The sequence below is a fragment of the Orcinus orca genome, chromosome 15 (genome assembly GCF_937001465.1).
Source record: "Orcinus orca chromosome 15, mOrcOrc1.1, whole genome shotgun sequence".
Classification (NCBI taxonomy): Eukaryota; Metazoa; Chordata; class Mammalia; order Artiodactyla; family Delphinidae; genus Orcinus; species Orcinus orca.
This window is the reverse complement of record NC_064573.1, coordinates 43,077,218-43,101,549: the sequence shown is the minus strand read 5'-3', so window position 1 is coordinate 43,101,549 and position 24,332 is coordinate 43,077,218. Positions and strand designations below refer to the sequence as shown.

The 24,332-nt window shown below is 43.8% G+C and overlaps 1 protein-coding gene across 5 annotated transcripts in view; it reads right to left on the bottom strand.

Annotated features, from left to right (window-relative positions):
- Positions 1-24,332, bottom strand: part of B4GALT6 (beta-1,4-galactosyltransferase 6) — a 66,699-nt gene that overhangs the window by 25,342 nt on the left and 17,025 nt on the right. For 3 of the 5 annotated variants that reach the window (XM_049698149.1, XM_049698153.1, XM_049698151.1), the window contains exons 2-3: positions 22,157-22,273; positions 14,533-14,646 (exon numbers count right to left, since the gene is read on the bottom strand). In XM_049698149.1, coding sequence (XP_049554106.1) covers positions 14,533-14,646; positions 22,157-22,273 — 231 coding nt within the window. The remainder of the gene's footprint in view (positions 1-14,532; positions 14,647-22,156; positions 22,274-24,332) is intronic. The other 2 variants (XM_049698150.1, XM_049698152.1) reach the window with 1 other exon arrangement.

The following is a 24,332-nucleotide window of genomic DNA, read 5'->3' as shown; positions in this document are numbered from 1 at the left end:
CAGGTCATAATCCTCATGTTCTTAATTCAGTACAGCAGCTCCAGCTGCTGAATACGGTTGAAGAAGAGGACGGGGTCGTGGGCGCAGTCTGTACACCCATCCAATGCCTTGGAGCTGCGGGTGGCTCTCTTCCCCCTCCAGACCGCTCAGTCTCCCTGGGAGGATCCACTGCTGGCCGGCAGTCAGGGCCGCTGCGCTGCACTGTTGTGTGTTGTGCCGCCAGGCTCTGCTGAGAATCCCCACCCTAAACTGTTGGTGCTGTAAAAGGTCAGACTCCGCTGCAGAGACGAGCCAGCAGGCCCCAGTCTGAAGCAGCTCTGTCTCCCATTATCCTCCAAAGGAGACCCCACTCGGGGTCAGGTGTGGAGGTGATTGGCGACCATCACACATGCCAAGTCTGGGCACTGGGCCAAGGCGAGCTAACCTGGACTGTCAGGTTCTGCCTCTTTCCCCCATGCAGGGACAGGGCTGGGGGACAGGCTATGATGTACTGGGAGCCAAGGAGAGCTCCCCAGGGCCCTGGAGCCGGAGGGGCAGGCCGGCTGCTGGGCCCACTGTGTCGTGTCAGGAGCGGGTGCTGAGCCTGGGGAGCCGGCCTAACCCCTGAGGAGGCAGCGCTATCAGGGCCATCGTGGCACCCGGGAGGCAAAACGCTGCAAGGCAAGCGCATCACATGCTGCTAAAAGTGGGGCCCCAAGCGCTTGGTACCGGCTCCTCCCACGTCCCCAGAGGATGTTAAAAAACTACTAGAAGCCTGTGAGACCCCCATGGCTTGGGCGTTATGGAGCACAGTGGCATATCTACATGCCAAGTCGTGAAGGTTACTACGTTCTTGGGGCCTGGAGCTTGCCCCAATACATCTGCTAATGTTGCACAGGTGGAGGTGGAGGTGGACCCTGACCCTCAGCAGTTGACTGGGACCCCCTAGAATGGGAGGTGGCAGCAGAGGAGTTAGGGAAGAGGCGACCTCTGTCCCAGGCATTCCCTGTTACAATCCATCATACCAAACATCCAACGATGGCCAGTGTGAATGAGGAACAGAGACACCTAACTATACCATGATAGAAATGCAAGGGTTTTTAGAAAAATTCGTTCAAAAGAAGAGGGAGAAGGGCACTGATTGGCTCTTAGGGGTCTTTGGAACTGGTTCCGAGCTTTGTTTACAGAGAAAGAGACCCCTCCAAGCCTCTGAGCCCACAGAGACAGAAGGAAGAAGCTCGGCCTCCCTCGCAAGATGAGCAACAAGCTCTCCATACTGGCAGCTGCAGAGATCAGGGTCCCTGATGACTTAATCTCGGGACAGCTGAACGCAAATTAGAAGCCTTTGTTCAGGTGCTGCCGGGTCTTCAGGAGACTGTGGTCCCATCCCAAGGGATGATGCTGTCACCTCTCAGAATGTTCCCACCCCAGCAGCAGAACCCAGGATCCCACACCCTGATCTGTGAGAGTGACAGCCACCAAGGCCCCTGTCCTAGGGACCCTGCAGTTCCCCGAGCTTGTCCCTCCTCTTGGGGACAATCACCTGTTCACTTCTCTAATTATCCACTGGGATGCTCTCATTGACACTGGAGCCCAAATTACATTGCTTCCCCGAACCCCTCCAAACAGAAATGAAGGGCACCCTGTAAATTACAAGGCATAGCAAGTAGGATAGCAGAAGTCACTACTGGAACAACCTTTCTTAAAAATCTTTTAGTGGTGGCCCCTTAACCCTACCTTTTCCTGACATGGGTATGGATGCCCTGACCACATACATGGAGGAACAGGACCCACACCTGGTCCCAAGGAGTATAATCCCCCACCATCTTGGGCCTTGCAGCTCTGCCACCCGGGGGGGAACCCTGACTCCTCTGGCTTCCCTGATCCCGCAGCCTGTGCCCACTGTGGGTCCCGGGCCCCGGTGTCGTCACACACGTGGTTCTCCACGCGTTTCTCCTTCCCTCCACCTCCCTGCACCCCGGAGTCCTGTCTGCTCACTCCAGGGCACTTCAGTCTCTCTGAGAACACTCACATCACTGAACAGACACCCCCAATTCAGCTCTCTGCCCCCTCATGTCAAAGCCTGCCACATTCACCCCCAGTACACTGGGAGTAGGTCTGCTACTACCCTCAACAGGACTGAGGCGCCTCAAGGTGACCCTGCACTGAGCATAAAACAACACGTCATTACAGCAAACCCCACCCTGGGAGCCAAGCCGGCCGAGCACTCTGGGCTGTTAGACCAAAGGCCAGCCTTAGCGCAGCAGCAGCAGTGTGACTCTTTAGCACAGACAGCTTGGGTAACCGTTTAGCTCTAGATTACTCACTGGCCCAGGAAGGAGGTGTATGTGCTGTAAGGGGCACCACCTGCTGTGTGTATATTAATAATTCTGGACAAACTCAGACAAATTTACAAAAGATGGCCTGAGATGTGGTACTAGTATTCCACAATCTCACCTAAGTTTTAAATCAAATACCTATCTTAACCTTATCCAAGGGCTTTGATTTATCTTCTTGGCTAGACCCCAACTAATGGGGGGAGAGTGGTTACAGACAGGATTTCAAATTGTCATTTGTCTAGTGATATTGCTGATGGCATTTTTGCTTTGCTCAAATGTTTCGTGTGCTGGGAGATCAAAACCCTGCCAGGGGCTTTTACTATCTCCACCGTCCAGAGAGTGCCTATGATCTTCCCTAAAGATTAATGGTGAGGCATCACGGGATCAACTGTGATGAGAAAAACAACTTTTGTTTTTCTGAGTTGCTGCCTAGGCATTTCACAGTGCGATAACCCTGCTCACATCCAGTGTCTGGACATCTAGATAAGGGCTTGAGTTTAGGATTCCTGCCGTAAGTTCCCACTTTGCTTTTCCAGAGGCACCTTTTAAAACAACCACTTAGGGGCTTCCCTGGTGGCGCAGTGGTTGGGGGTCCGCCTGCCGATGCGGAGGGTGCAGGTTCGTGCCCCGGTCCGGGAGGATCCCATGTGCCGCAGAGTGGCTGGGCCCATGGGCCATGGCTGCTGAGCCTGCGCGTCCGGAGCCTGTGCTCTGCGGTGGGAGGGGCTGCGGCAGTGAGGGGCCCGCGTACCACAAAAAAACAAACAAACAAACAAAAAACAACCGCTTAGAATTAAGGCCAAGAGAACTTTGTGACCTCTGCCCCAACCACCTTATAAGAAACAGGTGCTTGGTACCCTGCTCTCATCTCCTGGGACGGAAGACTGTCCTTCCCACCAGCTCTTTGCACCCTCCTCCGCAGCTCCCAGGATCCTTAAGTAAGAAAGCTTATGACTCTACTTCCTTGGTGTGGGTGTATTGAAACTGCACCTTCCATCAAAACAACCCTGTGGGTTCCACTTCCCCAAAGCGGGAGCTCAGATGCTGAGGGAGCTACCTGCTAACCACGTGTGGCGGGCTCATGCCCCTTTATTCAAACAGGTCATAATCTGCAAATTCTTAATTTAATATACCAGCTCCAGCTAGTCAACACATGGTATTAGAATACTTATTTCCTGTGCATAGAAAGTGAAGGGAAAGGGGCATATTATAGAGAGTGGCCAGGAAGAGGCATGGAGAAAATGAGCTAGTGGTGACACAGTTTCCAAACTACCCTCAGTGGAAAGAACCTCTCGAGAGCCTGTGGTCAGGACCTCAAGTCCTTGAGGTAGTCCTTGAGCTAGTGGTGACACGGTTTCCAAACTACCCTCAGTGGAAAGAACCTCTCGAGAGCCTGTGGTCAGGACCTCAAGTCCTTCCTCCCTACTGCACCCACTTAAGGCTACTCTCATCTCCTTTACCTACCAGGTGTCCCCTCCAGGTTTCACTCAAGAAATTGTTTCACCTTCCCACACTGTTGGTGGGAATGTAAACAACCATTATGGAGGACAGTATGGAGGTTCCTTAAAAAACTAAACATAGAGCTATCATATGATCCAGCAATCCCACTCCTGGGCATGTATCCAGAGAAAAGATACTTAGGCACCCCAATGTTTATTGCAGTACTATTTACAACAGCCAAGACATGGAAACAATCTTATTGCCCATTGATAGAGGAATGGATAAAGAAGATGTGGTATTTATACACAATGGAATACTACTCAGCCATAAAAAAGAATGAAATAATGCCATTTGCAGCAACATGGATGGACCTAGAGATTATCATACTAAGTGAAGCAAGTCAGACAGAGAAAGACAACTATCATATGATAGCACTTATATGTGAAATCTAAACAAAAAAAGAAAAAGATACAAATGAACTTATTTACAAAACAGAAACAGATACACAGTCTTAGAAAACAAACTTATGGTTACCAAAGGGGAAAGGTGGGGGAAAGGATAAATGAGAAGTTTGGGATTAACATTTACACACTACTATATATAAAATAGGAAATCAACAAGGACCCACTGTATAGCACAGGGAACTCTGCTCAATATTCTATAATAACATACATGGGAAAAGAATCTGAAAAATAATGGATATATGTATATTTATAACTGAATCACTTTGCTGTACACCTGAAACTAACACAACATTGTAAATCGACTATACTCCAATATAAAATAAAAATTTAAAAAAGAAGAGAAGAAAAAAAAAAAGGAAGCATTCCAGTGCTCTAAAGCCGGGAGAGAAGGCATCCCGCTTTACTTTCAAAGAAGTAAGCAATCAGCCAGACCCGCCCCCTTTACTTCACCTGCTGAGATTTCAAGGGCAACTGAAGAGGAAGGACCCAGTGAGCTCCAGGGACAGATCCCCACCTCCACTCTGTGCTGCACCTGAGGTTTTCCAGTGGGGACACACGCTCTCTCTCCCCAGTTAGAAATTAAAAGGTCGAAAAACATATCTATTGGCTGAAATCTATTTACCCAGCAGTGCAATCATTCAGCACACAAATATAAACAATGTAAATAATGATTTTGACCCTTTGGAACGTGGGACCAGGGTTAGAAAGGCAAGAGCAGGAAAACTGGACGCCTAAGAGACGAGAGGCTGCCACTTACTGAGAAGGAAAGTGGAAGAAGACAGTCAGTGGTGAGCTGCCTCTCAGGCTGCGCAACAAAGCCTACGTGCCAACCTCTTCTGTGTTGTGTGGGAGGGAATAACTTGGTTGTACCACTGGTTACACGGCACATTCACTCTAATGCCAATTCAGCATGAATTGGCAAGACGTGCAACGATGCCTCCTGCTTTGGGAAGTGGGACCTGAGTGGCCTGGGATCCGTTTGGAACAGCACAGGCCCCAATCAAAAGTTTATGGTTGTGTAGATTACAACATACCACATGACATGGTTTAGGATATTATTTTTTCTATTAAAGTATAATTCTTAAAATAGCAAATATTCAATACATATGAATTACCTGCATTTAAATTTTACTTGAAATGTAAGAAAAAAATGTAAGGCATATCATCTCTAGCCAAAGAGCTGTTTTCTCCATAAATCAACAGGTTTCAGTGACTACTTCACTCAGTTTGGGGCCTACCTGTATTTTTTGGTATCTAAAGCCTAATTCTGCATACTCTGGCTCTTGTCAGTATTTTACCCTACAGGGTTCCCAGTGTGCACTGCCCAAAGACCTGACGACGTTGTCAGAGAAACCCCTGAATTTCCTCTAGAAATATCCCTTCAGGTGAATTCTCTTCTGAAGTCAGAAAACGATTTTTACGATAAGGTGGCACATCCCTTCCCCCACCCTCTGGGCGGATGACCGAGGGCAGCTCAGAGGCTGAAAGGTTCCATGAGTCATCCTGCCCCCAGTCACACACAGCCGCCTTTGAAGCCACCACTAGAAACTGCCCACGTCCAATGCTTTCCTTTGGCTTCTCAACTTCTGCAATTGTATAATGTCTAGCTACACAAACAACTTCTTACTCAATTATTCTTGAAGTGACCAAATCCTAGTATTCTAAACAGAGTGGTTTTTTAGTCACACATCTCCAATATCAAGGGCAATGCCTCGACACAGGATGGGTGAATGAATAAATGGATGGATGGATGAACGAATGGGTGCATGAACAGATGAGCAGGAATGACAGAGCTGGCCATGTCAATCCCGTCTCACCTCCCTCTGCTTCCTCCCTCCCTGCATTTCCAAACCTTGGCTCCATCAGGTGCTAAAATATGCCTTTAAGACATTTGTACAAAAGATGTCCCACAGGGGCTTCCCTGGTGGCGCAGTGGTTGAGAGTCCGTCCACCTGCCGATGCAGGGGACACGGGTTCGTGCCCCAGTCCGGGAGGATCCCGCATGCCGCTGAGCGGCTGGGCCCGTGAGCCACGGCCACTGAGCCTGCGCATCCGGAGCCTGTGCTCCGCAATGGGAGAGGCCACAACAGTGAGAGGCCCGCGTACCACAAAAAAAAAAAAAAAAAAAAAATTAATGATGTGGTTTGTCAAGAAAATATGGTATATCACACACCACTCTGGCCTTTTCCAATGTGTTTTCTCAAACCATTCAGTTGCCAAGAAGCTTCCATACACTGCATCTCAATGTCTTTTCTAGAATAGCACCTCCACTCCTCATCTTAAGTGAAACACTATTCTTCCTTTCAAACTGTGCTCAGTGCTTACTTCCTGAGGTCCACAATCTTGGGGGTGAGGCATATAAGAAGGTACTCTGCAGATTATACCTACACCTCACAAAAATTAATTACTTCCTTCTTTCATAAATTTACCTCCTTTGAAGTTTACGACTTTCAGCCGAACCACCTTCCAATATGCAGCCACATTCACTGAGAGGTGCCCTCCTCTCCCTGGACATCCTGCATGTAACACCCAGCTCCACATTCACACCCTGGGCACCACTGTCACCTAGAATGACTGGCAGTGTCAGAGTTGAAAGCCAGTCAGTTCTGGCTTCAGCTTCTCTCTGCTGTCTCCACATTTTTCCTGTCTCTATGGTCTCCTAATAAAGCAGCTGATTAATTTTGGTGGAGTGGCTAAGAATCACCAGGCCTGCCTGTTGAGAATGGAAGTCCCGGGCCCATTCTCAAAGCCCCTGTGTCAGTAGACATGCGTGGGTCATGTTTGTGGACACCCAGCTTTACCTGAACACATTTCAGGGGCCTGAACTGCCCGCCACTGAGTCCTGCCTCCCAGAGGAAGAAGCTACCTCTCCACTCTCCCAACCTCTCCAGCAAAGAGAAGCAGTCAAGTGACAAGATGCACCCGAAGGTGACTCTGAAACAGAAGTGAACATGAGGACGTGAGCACTCTGCAAAACTGTCTTTCAGTAAAAGTGCTGGCAGAAGCTTCTGGCATTAAGGACCCCAGGAGTGGCACCTCTGGGCACGTCTGATCGGAGCTGTGATCTCTGCCAAGTGGCAACAGGAGATGCTGCCCAGAGTGGTCTGGGCCTTGCTCTGGTGGCTCAGCCTCTGAACTGACCTCTGTGGCCACCCAGGTTTTTTTGTTTTTTTTTTTTTTTGAACATCTTTATTGGGGTATAATTGCTTTACAATGGTGTGTTAGTTTCTGCTTTATAACAAAGTGAATCAGTTATACATATACATATGTTCCCATATCTCTTCCCTCTTGCGTCTCCCTCCCTCCCACACTCCCTATCCCACCCCTCCAGGCTGTCACAAAGCACCGAGCCAATATCCCTGTGCCATGCGGCTGCTTCCCACTAGCTATCTACCTTACTACGTTTGTTAGTGTGTATATGTCCATGACTCTCTCTCGCCCTGTCACAGCTCACCCTTCCCCCTCCCCATAACCTCAAGTCCGTTCTCTAGGAGGTCTGCGTCTTTATTCCTGCCTTACCCCTAGGTTCTTCATGACATTTTTTTTTTCTTAAATTCCATATATATGTCACCCAGGTTTTTTTTAACCAGCATCCCCATGGCTTCTGGTGTAGATCATCTCTGGACCACACGTAGAGAAACCCAGCTCCACGAGTTTCACCCAATCACAGCAATGGACTGAATGTTTGTTCTCCCCACCCCCCAAATTCATATTTTGAAATCCTAACCCCAAATGTGATGGTTTTAGGAGGTGGGCCCTTTGGGGACTGATTACATCATGAGGACGAAGCCCTCATGAATGGCATTAGTGCCATTATAAAACAGACCCCAGAGAGATCCCTCACCCCTTCCACCATGTGAGGATACAGCAAGAAGACAGCCATCTATGAAGCAGGAATCAGGCCCTCACCAAATACCGAATCTGCTGACACCTTAACCTTAGACGTCCATCCACCAGAACTGTGAGAAATAAATATTTGCTGTTTAAGCCATCCAGTCTATGGTATTTTTGCTATAGCAGCCCGAACAGACTAAGACACACCCATATACTCACAAACACTGTTATTTTCCCTCCCTTCCTGACCTGCCACACCTGATCAACAATTTTCCATGCTCAAATTCTGCACCCAAGAAATACCACTGAAGAAAATCACGTAAGCACATGATCCCACCACTGAGGTGACAGTACCTAATTTACTGCCTTAAACATAGTAAGCTTTCAGCAGAAACAAGCGTTATATTCTTTGTACATTTTGACCCCCACGGGGTAGGGAGGGCTCTCTTGGCTAACCGGTTAGTGAGCACCTTTTCCTTTATGATTGCTTGACTCCACTTTGCATGACCTACAACGTTCAAAATATCTACTCCTCCTTTACAAGCTGCTCCATCCTTCTTGGCCGCCCCCTCACACATATCCTTCACACGTATCCCCCTTATCCTTCTTGGCCTCCCCTACTTTATTAGGAACACAGAAGCAACAGGCCTGAACCCCCTTTACTTTCCCCCCCTCATCTCCAAATGAACGTCACTCCCGCCTCAGGGCAGGAGGTGTCCCCCTACTACTTTCCAAGGCCAGTTCTTCAACCCGAGCACATTCTGTGTCCTGTCACTTTCTCCAAGATCCAGGCTCCCTGGATGCTTCCCTTCTCCTCCCTTCACTCCCCATCTGTCCAGAGTCTTCCCCTCCACGCCCGCAGCGCTTAAGGTTCACTTAAGTCCATCTCTTCCTAAAACGTTGTCCCCTTGACCCCACCTCCTCCACAGATTCCTTCCCCCCAGTCTCCTTCCCTTTCCCACCAAACTTCTTTGTTTTATTCATTTATTATTATTATTTGGCCATGCCATGCAGCTTGCAGGGATCTTAGTTCCCCGACCAGGGATGGAACCTGGGCCCCCTGCAGTGGAAGGCGGAGTCCTAACCACTGGACAACCAGGGAAGTCCCAAACGTCCTTGTTTTAAACCAACTAGTTTTTACAGACTTCTGAGTCACTTCTCAGGACAGTGTATCTTGCTTCTCACGCTGCCGCCCCACTGGAATTGTGCCGACTGTGATTCCGTGAGTGTTCTTCGTGCCCAATTCAATGGCCTTTCACAGTCCCTCGTTCTACCTGCTCTGAGGTATGTGACAAGGTGGAGCCCTCTCCTTGCTGTCCTCTGGAACACCGTCCCCTGACTCCCCTGTGTCCCTGGCTGCCTTCCCTTCTTTGCTGACCTCCCGTTGCCCCTCAGACATGGATGTTCTCCAGGGGTCCACTCGTAGGACCTCCCCTCCTCTCATCTCCAGCCCAGATCCCTCTGAAGAAATTCAGACCCCAAAAGAACTCTCCTGAGCTTTAAACAGAACAGGCCCAACACTGAACTCATGCACTTCCCCGTTCTCCAAATGTGAGGTTTATCCCGCATTATATGTTTCAGTTAACGGCCACCGAGACAGAAACCTGGAAAGCAGCCCTGATCCCTCAGCTGGTCACCACGTCTCTTCTCTTCGGCGCCACAGCCCCGGCACGTGCCCGTTGTTCCTCTGGGGCCCTTGCAGGAAGCTCCTCACGGCCCCTCCAGATCCCGGCACTTCCCCATGCTCATCCATTTTCAACTTCTCATCAGGATCATCTTTCCAAGCTACCATCCTAGTCACACCATGTACCTACCTAAAGCAGATGAAGGTTACATTCCCTAAAGCAGTGTTTTCTGGGGTTTCCCTGGTGGCGCAGCGGTTAAGAATCTGCCTGCCAGTGCAGGGGACATGGGTTCGAGCCCTGGTCCAGGAAGATCCCATATGCCGCGGAGCAACTAAGCCCGTGTGCCACAACTACTGAGCCTGCGCTCTAGAGCCCACGAGCCACAACTACTGAGCCCATGTGCCACAACTACTGAAGCTCGCGTACCTAGAGCCCGTGCTCTACAACAAAAGAAGCCACCGCAATGAGAAGCATGAGCACTGCAACGAAGAGTAGCCCCCGCTCGCAACTAGAGAAAGCCCGTGCGCAGCAACGAAGACCCAATGCAGCCCAAAATAAATTAATTTTTTTTTAAAAAGCAGTGTTTTCTGTTTTTACCCTATTTTGTCCCTAGACCCTTGGAAAACCATGTGCCCTTATCTTAGAGAGATACACACCAGGCTGTAAATCAACCCTCTGCACACACTCTCAGGGGCTCCGTTCCCTCTGATGCCCACCTCACAGATGCCGACAGCTTCATGGAACCCAGGCAGCCCTCGGATTGGTGAGTCCTTTACACAGGGCCCTTCACCTCCCTATGCAGCACACATCCCACTACACACCCACCCCAGTCCCAGCGGACCACTCCCCATTCTCAGAACACAGGGCCTCCTGTGCTCGGACACTGCCCCCTCAGCTACCTGCTGAACCATCCTGCAAGACCCACTTCCAATGTTCCCTCTCTCTGAAGTCTCTCTTTCCTTCCAGAAGGAAACTGCTGTCTCCCTTTCATCACATAACAACCCTTCCTCCGAATGTGTAACCCGCTCCAGCCGGCAGGCACATACTCAGCTGTGTTTCTCCCCGCCTGCCCCTGCGAACAACACAGGGGCGGCTGCAGGCGGGTCACGACTGCTCTGTTCCTCTGCAGTGGCCCCCATCACTCTTTTCTACAATAAACGTGGGCATGATGGTTTGTTACATTAAGCATTACCTGAGCTTCTCTGAAGTTTATAAATTCATCTCAAAAAGTCCTTGTAGCTTCTGTTATGCTCCTAAGGCTAGCAACTATAGAAACTATCAGGGTTAAACCACAAAGGCAACTACTCCAAAAATGCTAAGGACAAAATATATAAAAGTCATTACAAATGCACTCTATTTGAATAGGAATTAAAAGATAGGAAATCTACACGTAAGTCCATCTTCATTTTAATGCAAAGTGCACAACTGACATTTTCCATCTCTAACCTCATCCAGAAAATCAAAACATCCATGCTAAGCACTTATTATTTTTCAGCTCTAGATAAAGTGAATTGTTAGCACGGAGAGTGTCACATAAATAAAATAAAACTGAAAGTGGATTCACCCTCTGGAGAACCTATAAATACTAACAATAACAAAGAAGTATTCACTCATATTGTACAAATAACATTTAAAATAGATTTTACACTGTAATTGATTGTGAAATAATGCTGAAATCCATGAAATCAACTTTATGTGAATTCCAACTGGAGAAGTTCAAACTTCATCTTTATGGTAATCCAGTGCCAACAAAAATCAAAAACAAGTTACAGCTAGATAATCAAACAACAACTTTAAGCCTTAACTTCCCTTCTGGTGATTACAGGAATTCAGTATCATACATACTTGAATGGTTTTCATCTAAGTAGATCACCTTCTTACACAGACTCTCCTTGACTATTATTTGGGGAGGTATGGTATTCAATTATTTTGTGTGATATGACAATAAGATTTTTATACATAGGTATTTTATTATGCTGTTCTCTTTCATCAATGGGAAACAATTCTGTTAATTAAAAACAAATTAAGGATGCGTAGCTAAGTAAAAAATGCCTTAACTCCACACATTTCTCCTAGGTTTCTCACTCCCTTGATCATCGTAAAATCTGGCTCCATCATTCAAAGAAATGAGGAAAAGGAAAGGGAACAGCAAATTAACGTCTACCAAGCTTCAAGCACTGTGCTTCTCTTTATCCTCACAACACTGTGAAGTGGGCATATAATCCCAGATTTTACAGATAGGCAAACTGAGGCTCTACTTTGCAGTGGTCACAGGACTAGTGAGGGGGTTCTCCAGGATGGCTCGTGTCAGGCCCCTTCCTAAGGAGTTATCTGTATGAGGGCATATTTTCTACTAAACCATCATCCCATCAGGCTGGCCACAGCTAATTGGACAAGGAATTGGTGCTGGACCCAAAGCCAGCAGAGCCATGAGGAGGCCTTCTGTGAAAAGGTAGCTGGCCAAACGGGTGTGATCCTCTCTTGCAGAAGAATGCAAGACTGATGGGAGCAGAGGGGAGGAGCGGGTCACCAAGACAGTCAGCGAAAGGCAGTGAGAACAGCCGCGACACAATCTTTCAAGCACGTGACAGGAGCATTTATGAGTTACGGGGCCAGGGGAGAGGAGGGCAAGGCCTGGCAGGCAGACGCTCTGAAACAGACTTCAATTAGTACCCAGAAAGCACTAATTAAGAAAATGGCAACTAAACCAAGAACAGAAAGATTTCCTAAAACTATAAATCCTTGAATATGCAAATTATGAAAATGAAATCACTGTAATCAATATTTCAACAGAACATTACACCCAGTGGTCTCAGTACTACACAGACAAAAACATTCATTTTTAGAAAGCCAAGGCTGCAGTGACAAAGTAACGACAAATACATAGCCACAAAAACCATAGCTTCATTCTCTATTACAGGACAGCAAGGAGATAACAATATGAGAATCAGCTGAGAATTTTTTCTTAAATACTCAGGCCCTGCAGCTAATTAATAAAATGAGAAACTTAGGGGTTGGGTCCCAGAATTATGAAAGCTATGGTGCAGCCAGGATCAATTCTAGATCAGTGGGTCTGTGGCCCAAGGATCACCAACATCAGCATGACCTGGGAACCTGTCAGAAATGAAAATTCTCAGACCCCACTCCACATCTACTGACTCGGAAGCTCTGAAGGTGGGCCCCGCAATGTGTGTTTTATAGGGCTGTCCAGTGATTCCGATGTACCCTAGAGCGTGAGAACCATGGCCTTAGATGATAATAAAAGGTGAATCATACTTTTTATTACAGATATCTCTATCAACAACATACTGAAAAAAATCCTACAAACATGACAGGCAAAGACTAACTTCCTCAATAAAGAAAAGTAACATAAAGACATAAAAAACACACCTTAGATACTGAGGACATTAAGACACGTGGATAAATAAGCAATTCAAAATAACGTTTATTTGAATTTTAATTACATAAAAATCAAGATACTAACTTATATGTACAAAGTATGCTTAAAATCAGAGGAGGGAGACACAAACAATAAAAGCTGCAAAATAACAGCCGTGTGGCTTCTGACTGATTATAGAGGTTTTTTTAAACGATAATGTATTATCTTCATAATTTTGAAAAAAATGTTTAAAATACAGTTATCTTGATCCCTACCTCATATTATACACGAAAATTCAAAACAAAATTGTAAAATTATTGGAAGGAAATAAAAGAGTATTCGTACGGCTTTCGGGTAATAAGGAAAGCTTTCTTAAGACCAAAACAAGCAAAAACCTTAAATAATGTGATTGATACACTTAGAAACATAATTTTAAACGTCTATAAAATAAAAGACTCCATAAACAAAATGAAAAGACAAGCCAATTGCAACACATATAGCAGACAATAGGTCACTGCTGGAATATATATAAAGAACTCCCACTGATCAATACAAAAATCTAATTAACCAATAAGGAACCGATAAAACGGTAACTGAGTCACAGGAGAGAAAACTCAAAACTACTCACAAACACAGGAAAAGTCACTCAAACCCACCAGTAATGAAGAAAGTAAGAACTGAAACAAGATACCTTTTTTGATTTGTCATAATAGCAAAAAGTGTTTTATCTATAAGAATAGCAAAATTTTTAAAGTCCATCAATATCAAAGTGGTGCATTCACGCTTTGCCCCTGGGGATATAAACTGGTACCGTGGCTGTGGAGTACAACCACACCAGCCTACCTAGCAATTCCACTTTTAGGCATGAACCCTCAAGCACACATGCACAGGGAAATCTGTATGATGTTGTTCCTTACAGCACTGCTTTGTGGTAGCAAAACAGTAGAAACAACCTAAATTTCCATCAGCAGAGAAAAAGGTAAATGAAATGTGGTACATGTATTCAATTATTCAAAGATACACTATAGGACAGTGAAGGGAAATAAACTGATCTCTATGTATCAGCACGGACAGTTCTCAAAAAATAATTAAGAAAGCAAGTTACAGAAGGAAATGTAATTTTAAAATCATTTATATAATTTCTTAAAACCTTTGAAACGTTCTAATTTCCTATCTATGTAAAAGATAGTGTTAAAATCATTTTAAGGATAATTTTAAGAACACACATCAAACTCACAACAGAGGTGAGATTACTTCTGGGTAAGGCATAAGCTTTTTCTTTAGCTTTTCAATCCTCCTCCCCCTCCCAAAAAATTGCTTTGCACCCCTCTCAAAAGAAAGTCAAATAACATGCTACGTGATATGAATACGAGCACCCCCAATAATGGCCTGAGGGTGGTGTGCTCAAACCATGCGATTTCATTTTATTATAATACAAGCAAATAGTTAAGTCAAAAGTAGATGAAACTTACGCATGTAAGGCAGCTTTTCCGGGCAGGGGAGGTATGGCGAATATGTGAAGTTTCCCGGAAGATACGTTGTTGCTTGAACAAGATAATCACTTGAATTATTGCCTTCAGGATAATCTTAGAGAGAGAGAGAGAAAAGTTACAACCCAAAAATTGTCTTTTGCTTTGCTCCTAGTATGAAATGTGTCACCGTCACTGTGTAAAGACTACAATCTGCAATCTGCAGCAGTACGTAAAAGCAATTATCTATAAAGAACTAGAGAAAAGCAAAATACAGCTGCCGTGACTACTCTCCCATTCACCCTTCACCACTGCCAGACGGGACCTCTCAGCACGATTTCCCCGGGGGAAGCTGGGACAAGTCTGGGGAGCAACAAGGCCCGATCCATGCGTACACACAGAGCAGGCCCATTTGCAACTGTAAGAGAACAGGTGTTTCCACCCTTCCCCCAGCTGAGCCACTTCGAAAGAGGGAGTGACAAAGTGAGAGAGTGGCATGGACATATATACACTACCAAACGTAAAATAGATAGCTAGTGGGAAGCAGCCGCAGAGCACAGGGAGATCAGCTCGGTGCTTTGTGACCACCTAGAGGGGTGGGATAGGGAGGATGGGAGGGAGGGAGACGCAAGAGGGAAGAGATATGGGAACATATGTATATGTATAACTGATTCACTTTGTTATAAAGCAGAAACTAACACACCATTGTAAAGCAATTATACTCCAATTACTCCAATAAAGGTGTTAAAAAAAAAAAGAGGGAGTGAAAGTACACCAGGGGATCCTCTTCAGTATCAAACAGCCCAGGGTGTTCTGGACAGCCACACAGCCACAGCACACTGCTTCCACATCCACAGAGCAGAGGGTGGGAGTAATGTTTTCTCATCGCCTCACACTTGAGAAACTGCGATTTACCCACTCAACTGACTTTTGTAATACAGCCCATTTAAAGTCCTTAAATTAGTCATTCCCAACCCGTGGGCTGCAGTTTCTAGAGAGCCCTGGAGCTGTTATTACATTAGGTCCCTTATCTTTAGAGTCAGCAAATTATGGAACACCGAGGGTACGGTTTAGAGCACCAAAGTCAAGTGCTGAGTTCAAATCCTGCCCCAACACGCACTAGCTTTGTGGTACAAAGCAAGAGACAGAGTTTCTCATCTGCACCTACCTCATGCTGTCGTTTTCAGATTTCAGAAAGATAAGTGTACAAAGTGCTCAGAACAATCCCTAGCCCATATGCATATTCAGGAACTTCAGCTAGGAGTGACTGCTTTAGAAATGAGCCCCTGACTCAACCTGGAACAGTCAGAGCCTTGGGAATTTTAAACTTGGAACCAAGGAGCTCCCATTTCAGTCCCTTTCTGGAACAAAGTTCTGAGATGCAAATCTGGGAACCATGACCTGCCAGCTTCCTGCTATGTAAGAGGAAGTTGGTCTGAGAGAATGAGACCAACATGTGGTGAGTAAGAGATGAGAAATGGAAACCGCTGATTAAACTACCATCTGTCTTCTGGATCACAAACCCTGTACCCACAGGAAATGAAGTTCTAGCAGACACTTTAGGAAAATGTGAAGACTTTCAGTCTTCAGTAATCTGCTCTGATAACAGAGGTATTCCTATCAGAACTGGCCTGCATGCAGAGTGAGAAAGGGGGAGAACGGGCATATGACTTAGAAGAGAGGCCTGTCAGCCAGAGACCAGCAAGCAAAAGGCTGAAGGTCAAAATCACAGCCTTACTGGACTGTAAAAGCTAAACGCTCTCACCGCAGAATCCTGGAAATTGAATATGAAGCATGTGAGAAGAGTCAAAGAAAACCAAACACCTCCCGTCCATGGCTTGGCCTAACATAAATATTCACTCATCATCAGAATACAGTAGATGACAGGAATTCCCTAGCAGTCCAGTGGTTAGGTCTCCACACTTTCACTGCCAAGGGCCTGGGTTCAGTCCCTGGTCGGGGAACTAAGATCCTGTGAGCCACGTGGTGTGACAAATAAATAAATAAATAATAAAGTAAACTGAAGAAATTCTTTAAAAAAAATATATACCGTAGATGGGGATGCAGCCTGGGAGCCAGGATGGCACTTTGGAGCAAAGAGACACACCCCACCTTCAGGCCCACCTTCTGGAAGGGGCCTTGCAGAGCGGAACCCCTTATGAATAAGTGGAAACACCTTACGAACTTGGAAAGGCATCAGTAAGGAGGCTTTAAGGTAAGTGTGTTACCAGAAAACCCCAACATGATAAATAGGGACCAATGATGGTACAATGGCTAAGGCCTATTCCACCAGGAAGTCAGAAAGCCCCAGTAACAGAATCCTCCCCAATGCCTTTCTCCAGAGGAGCCCTGGAAAGCATTTGATAAGGAAAATCCTCTAAGACAAAGGAGGGGGAGGGATTCAGTGGACATTAGCTGTTTTGTACGCCAAGACACACAGGGACGGACTAACACCACGGAAACCCCTCTAGGAGCCCATACTCTGTATCTCACCCATAGATATCTGAAAGATTTAAAGATACTAAACATAAAATAAGTGTAAGGAAGTCCAATAAAGTTCTGCTTCTTTTTTTTTAAATCCCTTTAAAAATATATATCTAGATATATATCAAATTTCAAGTTATAGTAAAAAAAACTAAAAGTTCTGCTTTTATGGGGACTCCCACTATGTTAGCCAAACATCTACTCTACACAATGCATTTGTAGGAGCTGAAAACAGAAGATAGATAAGCTTGTCCCTGGGAGTGCACTGCCTTTATGTGTTCCAAAGGCAGTGTGTGTGCTCATTTTCATATAATGCTGAAGAAGATAAACATTAACACTCACGCATTCCTAATTTCTTAATGTCACGTAGTTAAATTTAAATAAGGGTATTTTCTTACTGTAAAAAATTTATTAATTCTTGTCATTAAAGCTTGGGCCCCTTTTCTTAGCCACACATAATTTATAGACTCTATTAATCCACACCTAACTCACAGAGATTTTAAGCTCTCCAGACATCACTGCAACACAAACTGTTAACAGCAGCTCCCTTTGGGGAGTCTCATGGCAACAGGAGGGCTGGAGGACTGTTTCACTTTTTATTCTCATGCCAAAATGATTGAATTTTTTTTTACAAAAGAACTCATGGATCACTTTCATCAGTTTTCAAAGAACTAATGTTAAAAAAAAAAAAAAAACTTAAAGACATGCAGTATCAGTATATTCATGTCCTTTAAATATGAAGTTTTGGAGCTAAACATGTTATTCTTGGCTACATCATTACAAATGATCATAAGGATCTCAACTTATTGCCAGACTAATAAAAGCATCTGTATCCCTTAAGTACTGTGTCCAGTGGTAGTTACGTCATCCCAAAGTATTTTGTATATAAGGCTATCCACCCCCTTGCCATTAGTCTATAAACTTCTTTTAACTGAAATCAAATTGCCTTTGATTTCTAGCATCTAATAAAGGACCTACAACATAGTAGAAACTTACTGCAAATAAACACTTCACAACTGATAATATAGCCAACAATGATTTAAACTTTTGGAGACTCTGATGTAATAAACCCACAAAATCGTTATTCCTACAAAAGTGGTGAGGCCCATGGAGTATAACCCACTGCTTTCATTTCAGGAGGGTTTTTTTGGGGGTTTTTTTGTTTTTTTTTTTTCCAGTACACGGGCCTCTCACTGTTGTGGCCTCTCCCGTTGCAGAGCACAGGCTCCAGACGCGCAGGCTCAGCGGCCATGGCTCACGGGCCCAGCCGTTCCGTGGCATGTGGGATCTTCCCGGACCGGGGCACGAACCGTGTCCCCTGCATCAGCAGGCGGACTCTCAACCACTGCACCACCAGGGAAGCCCCCAAATCAGGAGTTTTAAAAGGTGATGCATGACAATGCACTGAAGGCTGATCCACCACAACTGCTGTAAAATGTAGACATTATTTCATCTAATGAATGGATGAAACCACAGTGAGACCTGGCCCCTGCCTTCTTCCTTCCAGAGCCACACCAAACGAAAAGGAAACACAGAATGAAAACTGCTGGACAAGTCCCCTCTTCAGCTCTCACTGGACCTTAGGAGAACAGGACCAAAGAAGACCTCTCCAGGGCTTTGGTTTCCCTGCAAAAGGCAGCTTAAAGCAGGTAACAGAAACTCAATGAGCATTCCAGTCTATTTACTGCTAGCCTGTCATGTCAGTCTGGCGATGTCTGTGGGCCTCTGACCATGCATCCACCAAATGAGGAAGTGTGCTGGGTTATTTCTAACAAACCTACCAGCTCTAACACTGCGTGACCCTTGTCATCTGTTTTGATAACTGCTCACTGAATACATTTTGTTTTCTTAATTTGACTGACTCCGTGGGCTACAAGGCAAGGCACCATTTGATTATAAAAGAACATGGTTTCTTTACAAAAATTTTACATACATCTCTTTACACTTGGTGCTTCAGAACGTTCAGGCACAGGGTTAAAAACTCCTTTTTGGAATCAAATGTACTTAGAAATATCACAATTTGCCACTAAGTGTTAAATATTATGTTTTTTGCAAACTATTTTCATTGGCATATAACACTGTGTTAGTTTAAGGTGTACAACATAATGATTTGATACATGTATATATTGTGAAATGATTACCACAAGGCTAATTAACATCCATCACGTCACACTGTTACAGTTTTTTTTCTTGTGATGAGAATTTTTAAGATCTAATCTAAGTGATAATTTTCTTTTTTATTGGCCATGCCGAGGGGCATCTGGGATCCTAGTTCCCCGACAAGGGATCGAACCCATCTGCACTGGAAGTACAGAGTCTCAACCACTGGACCGCCAGGGAAGTCTAAGTGATAAATTTTAAATGAGTCAATACATGTTCATCAACTCTCCCCTGGAGCTCAATTAGCTCTTTGTAAACCTTAGTGTCCATTATCTCCTTTTTGGCAGATTTCATCTGTACAAGTCTGTGCAGAAATAAATCACTGCATTATAAGTAGCTATTTACATTTCCATCTCTCTCAGAAACCTAGAGATCTTCATGTAGAGGGAGGATTTTTTTTTTCTTTTGGTAGGAATCCTTTATTTTTGAATAGTACTATTTGCCTTTTACAATGAATGCTAAATGCCAGATCTTCATTTTATTCTAATAGTTCTATGAAACAGCGTAGATGAAAAAGCTGGGCATAAAGAGCTTGCTGAATCTTTTAAATATACGATAGCTAGTTGGTATAAGAACAAGTGCTAGATCCAGAGTCTTCTGATCCCTAAACCAGAGAACATCAGAAGTCTGAAAGACAAGCTCTAGTCCTGGTTGACCAGTTACTAGCTGTGCAGCTGTGGGTCAATCACTTCGTCTGGGGCCTCAGTTTTCCCAGCTGTATAATAATGGGGTTGAAGTAGGTGATCTCTAATGGTCCTTCTAGCTCGAAAGCTCCAAGATTATTTTCCCTAAAAAAGGTAATGTGACAACGTGGAAGAAAGACTATGCTGTTTAAAGGCACAGTTTCAGGAGGATGTTTTTCTTCATCTTGTATCTCTAATATCTAGCTAAGGATACCTACACTAACTACTCAAGATAAATGAACACGGCAGAACCTCACAGTTGCCTATTCAAACTCCATTTTCCCTTTCTTCCTTGGTAACAGAACCCCAATTTCATTCAGGGCAGCAGGGAGCCCAGCTCAAAGACTATCATTCCCAGGCGTCCTTACAACTAAGTTCTGGCTAGTGAGACGTAAGCGGAACTACTACATGGGACTTCCGGGAAGGGTCCTTACAAAGGGGGCACTCTATTTCTTCTTCTTCCCTCCCTTCCATCTCTCCTTCTAATGACCCAAGGGCAAACATAGAGACTGGAGACCCACAGCCATCTTAGCCTGTGAAGCTACATGACAGAGCAGAAGTGGGAAAGTGTGTGAAGACTTTCTCCACAACAGAAACAGTCCTCCATCCAGACTTCTTTTGTACAAGCCTCATGGGTTTAAACCACTGCAGGCAGGTTTCTCTTACAACCAAACCTAATTCCTAACTGATACAATAACTGACGGTCTCCTGAGAAGAGTTGCACCATCAGTAAAGGAACCATGTGAAAATTTTCCAAACGTTCATAAAAAGCACACTTTCATCAAAGGATGCACTGGTTGTTCGGTCTTCACTGCAACTACGACTTGGTGAGGGGAAGAGAGGATTTCCTTTTTTTCAGCTGTGGGATGCTGCAGTGGGGTTGAGGGCAGGGTTGTCTTGCCCAAGTAACCAGTTCTCCTAATCAAAAATGCAACATTCACGCATATAACTTATTCATACTCCAGGAAAATAACCTGATTGGGCACAGATTCTATTAGCACTCACTTATACAAATACAGTAACTTAAAGATGCTTAATACTTCAGGTGAATGAACTTTTAGCGAATACCTTCACATCAACTTATTCAACCAGGACAAGTCTTAGCGAAGCTTTTAAAATGTTTAAACTTCTCCTAAAATTGACCTACTGTTCAGAAGACCAATTAATGCAGAAGACCAGTTCATGAGACTTTTACCGTACTATTAAAATATCAGCTCAGATGAGACAGTCTTTCTAAAGGAAATTTCTTTAAAGTTAAAAGGAAGAAGAAATAAGAATGTTTGATTGGCGGCATCATAATACAAATCAGGCAAATGACTAGGACAGGTTTTGCAGAAGCATGTGTGACATTAAATTAAGAATCAATGTCACAGTCTTGAATTTTTAGAAGGGTCTAAAAGTATTACCCATCTTAACGCCCATTTTAAGAAAATATACCTATGGTTGGGAGATAGGGACTTCCTATTAGGGTGTGAGGATATGTGTGTGTGATTTACAGTGGCACAATGAATGAAGAACTGTTGACATAAGTCTTTCACTTTAACTGTTTAAAATGAGAATACAGTGGATGCAACAACTGATAATCAGCCACTGAACCCTTTAAAATAACAGCCAATTCTACTTCAGGAAGACAATGTGGAAACACTGCCAGAGAAGAGCACAAGCATCCTCCCACAGCAGTTGAACCTATTTACATCATTAAATCACTAGTTTGGCCTATTACACAGGTTTTAACCTCATGTGATTCTGATGGAGATTCTTCTTCCAGATTATATTTTAAAAAGACAAGAGCAGCTACTGATTTCCAATTTTATATGATTTCTCCCATTAGCCCCTAAAAAGGCCATACAATTATTAAGACTCTTCTATAACTAAAAACAAGTACTTTCTAGACATAGCTGGGAAAGCATCTTAGGAATTAGAATGGGCATAAAGAAGATGGCAGTATGGCTAAGATGAATAAATTACTCTCTTTGTGGGTAATTTCTTTTCAACACAGTAGGCAAACTGAAAAAGTACAAGCTGTTTTTCATATTTTATGTTTGCAAGAATTAACTTAAGTATCTTTATACAAAGCCCTCATCACCTTGGTGATCATACCCTTATATATATCCTAGAATACATGACAGTCCCGACTCAAGCAGTGAAAGACCCTCCCAGTGCACTTAGTAGGAGACCTTCATCTTTAACAGGAAGGTACTTGGAGGCAGAACCAGAGCTGAAGAGATTTGGTTTACTGATTTATGACTCTAAGGGTAAGAAGTGGAAGCAAAGCAAAATTAAACAGGAAGCAGTCTTACCTGTACCATTGAGTGTAGTGTTTTTATTTGTGTACAGCCTGATCATATGTCCTATTGTTTTTACATTCTCTCTCAACATTATTCCTCGAGCTTGTACCATAAAGAGATATGTGTTGGCTATAAAGGAAAAAAAAAAGAGAATGTCATGACTCAATAAGCTTTTTAAAAATTTTTAAAAATAATATTCAGAATTGAGGAACTGCCCAATAGACCCAAACTGACTCAATTAGTACATCCAAAGGGAAAAGAGAAATATAAAATGACTATTTCCCATTATCAAAAACTTACAAAAACAAACTCTTTTAAAAAAACAGCAAAATGAAAAAATTAAAGTAGTAACATCCATCCATCAAACAGAATGAGACTAAATGAACAAACTGAAATATCGTAATTCCTTTATCCATAGATGATTTTCTACTATAAAATATACTTAGAAATTTCGAAGAGGCATTTTTTAATAAGTATTCAACCATATACTCCTAAAATTCACTTTCTCTAATTCTATATTAATTCCCTCAAACCAAAGACTCCACAAAGGTGAGGATTCCATCTTGAATCATAAATAGATCATAAATCAATCTCTCTAGTATGGGTATGGATCTTGCAAATTCTCAAGCCGTTGGAGGGGCAGAGTGTAGAATGATCTAGAATCAGTATCACTTTTTGTAATTTTTCTTAAATACTTGAACTTTTACACCCCCTTTAAATCACAAATCTACCTACCAGGACTGTAAAAGCAGACAAAATCAAAATCAATGTGGCATTTTCAAGCTGTTAATCTAATTCTCCAGAGTAAGTGCTTCAAAAATAATTTCTAATCTCCTCCTTTGGGAGAAACTGGTAATTTGACAAAGATTACAAAAATCCCTGACTTTTGAGATGGCAAGCCTCCTCAGACAGGCACAGAAGTCAAGTCAAAAGGCCTTTTCTTTTTTGGTCCTGATTCTGCTACCATGGGCAGCTCACTGGATCTCAGTTTCCTCAACTAAAACTGGCCGTACTACACTAGGTTTCTCTAAAGCCCCTTCTACTCTAACTTCTCCAAGCATGAAGCTAAAAATCATAAACTCCATTCAGACAAGAGGAGGAAGCTCACTTTCATGGCAAAACCAAGAAACTGCAAGGCTCGGTTAATGGCTCTTTCAATTTTAAGGTAAGCTGTCTCCCAACACAGTAATGACACTCTCGAAAAATGAATGCTGAATGAAAAAATCAAAAATGCCGACTCATTTTCTGGGCCCAGTTCTGCTTCTTCGACATGATACAGAGAAATGAGCAAAACGTTTGCTACCTCCTTTCCCATTTTTTTGAAATTTGAACTTGCTCAAAGTACAAATGAACAGAAAATAGATAACGAGAGTAGAGAAGCAGAGTGTATTAACACTCTTTCTCTCACCTTCAAGCTATAAAAGAGAGAGAAACAGAAATCCAGGTTCCACATAAGCTTTACCTCAATCATTTTTAGTAGACTGTCCACATCCTCTCTAGAAAGCAGTCCTATAATTAGATTTAACTTGTTTAGACTTGAATTTATTATACCAGGGTTACAAGCCCCACAAGTTTTTATTACAGTTTTGCTTTCTAATGGACTTTAAAAGACAAACGAGACAAAGTGAAGAATGAAAACAAAGAGAACAGCCAACCACAAATGTGGGAAAATGTTCAAGAAAAGCCGAAGTAACATTAGCAGCTCTACCTAAACCAAGATCTCAAGTTCAACTGAAATGATGCAGGAAAAAAAAATGAATGCCAACTGATTTACAATCTCTCGGATCATTTAATCCTAAAGTTATACACGAAATCTGTTATCAGTGGTGTAAATATCCTAAATATTTGTTATGCACCAAACTGGAAAAAAAAAAAAAAAAAAAAAAAAGACCTGTCATGGAGAAGCAGGACTGAGCCAAGGGTTATTAAGCGAAGACCAGTACTGATTCCCAGCCTTGGAAGAAACAGTACTGGCCTAAGCAAGGATATGCTAGGTGAGAACACATGTACCTCACTGTCTGTCCTGGAAACAGAACTTTTAAAAACTATGTAGCTTTTACTTTTAATTAACACACCTACTCTTACAAAGAAAATGGTTTGAATCTTGAAACCAAGTCAAATTTAAGAAACAAGGAAAACATCCAGTACAGAAAAGGATAATCAAAGTCAAATTTTCCTAAAAACTTTC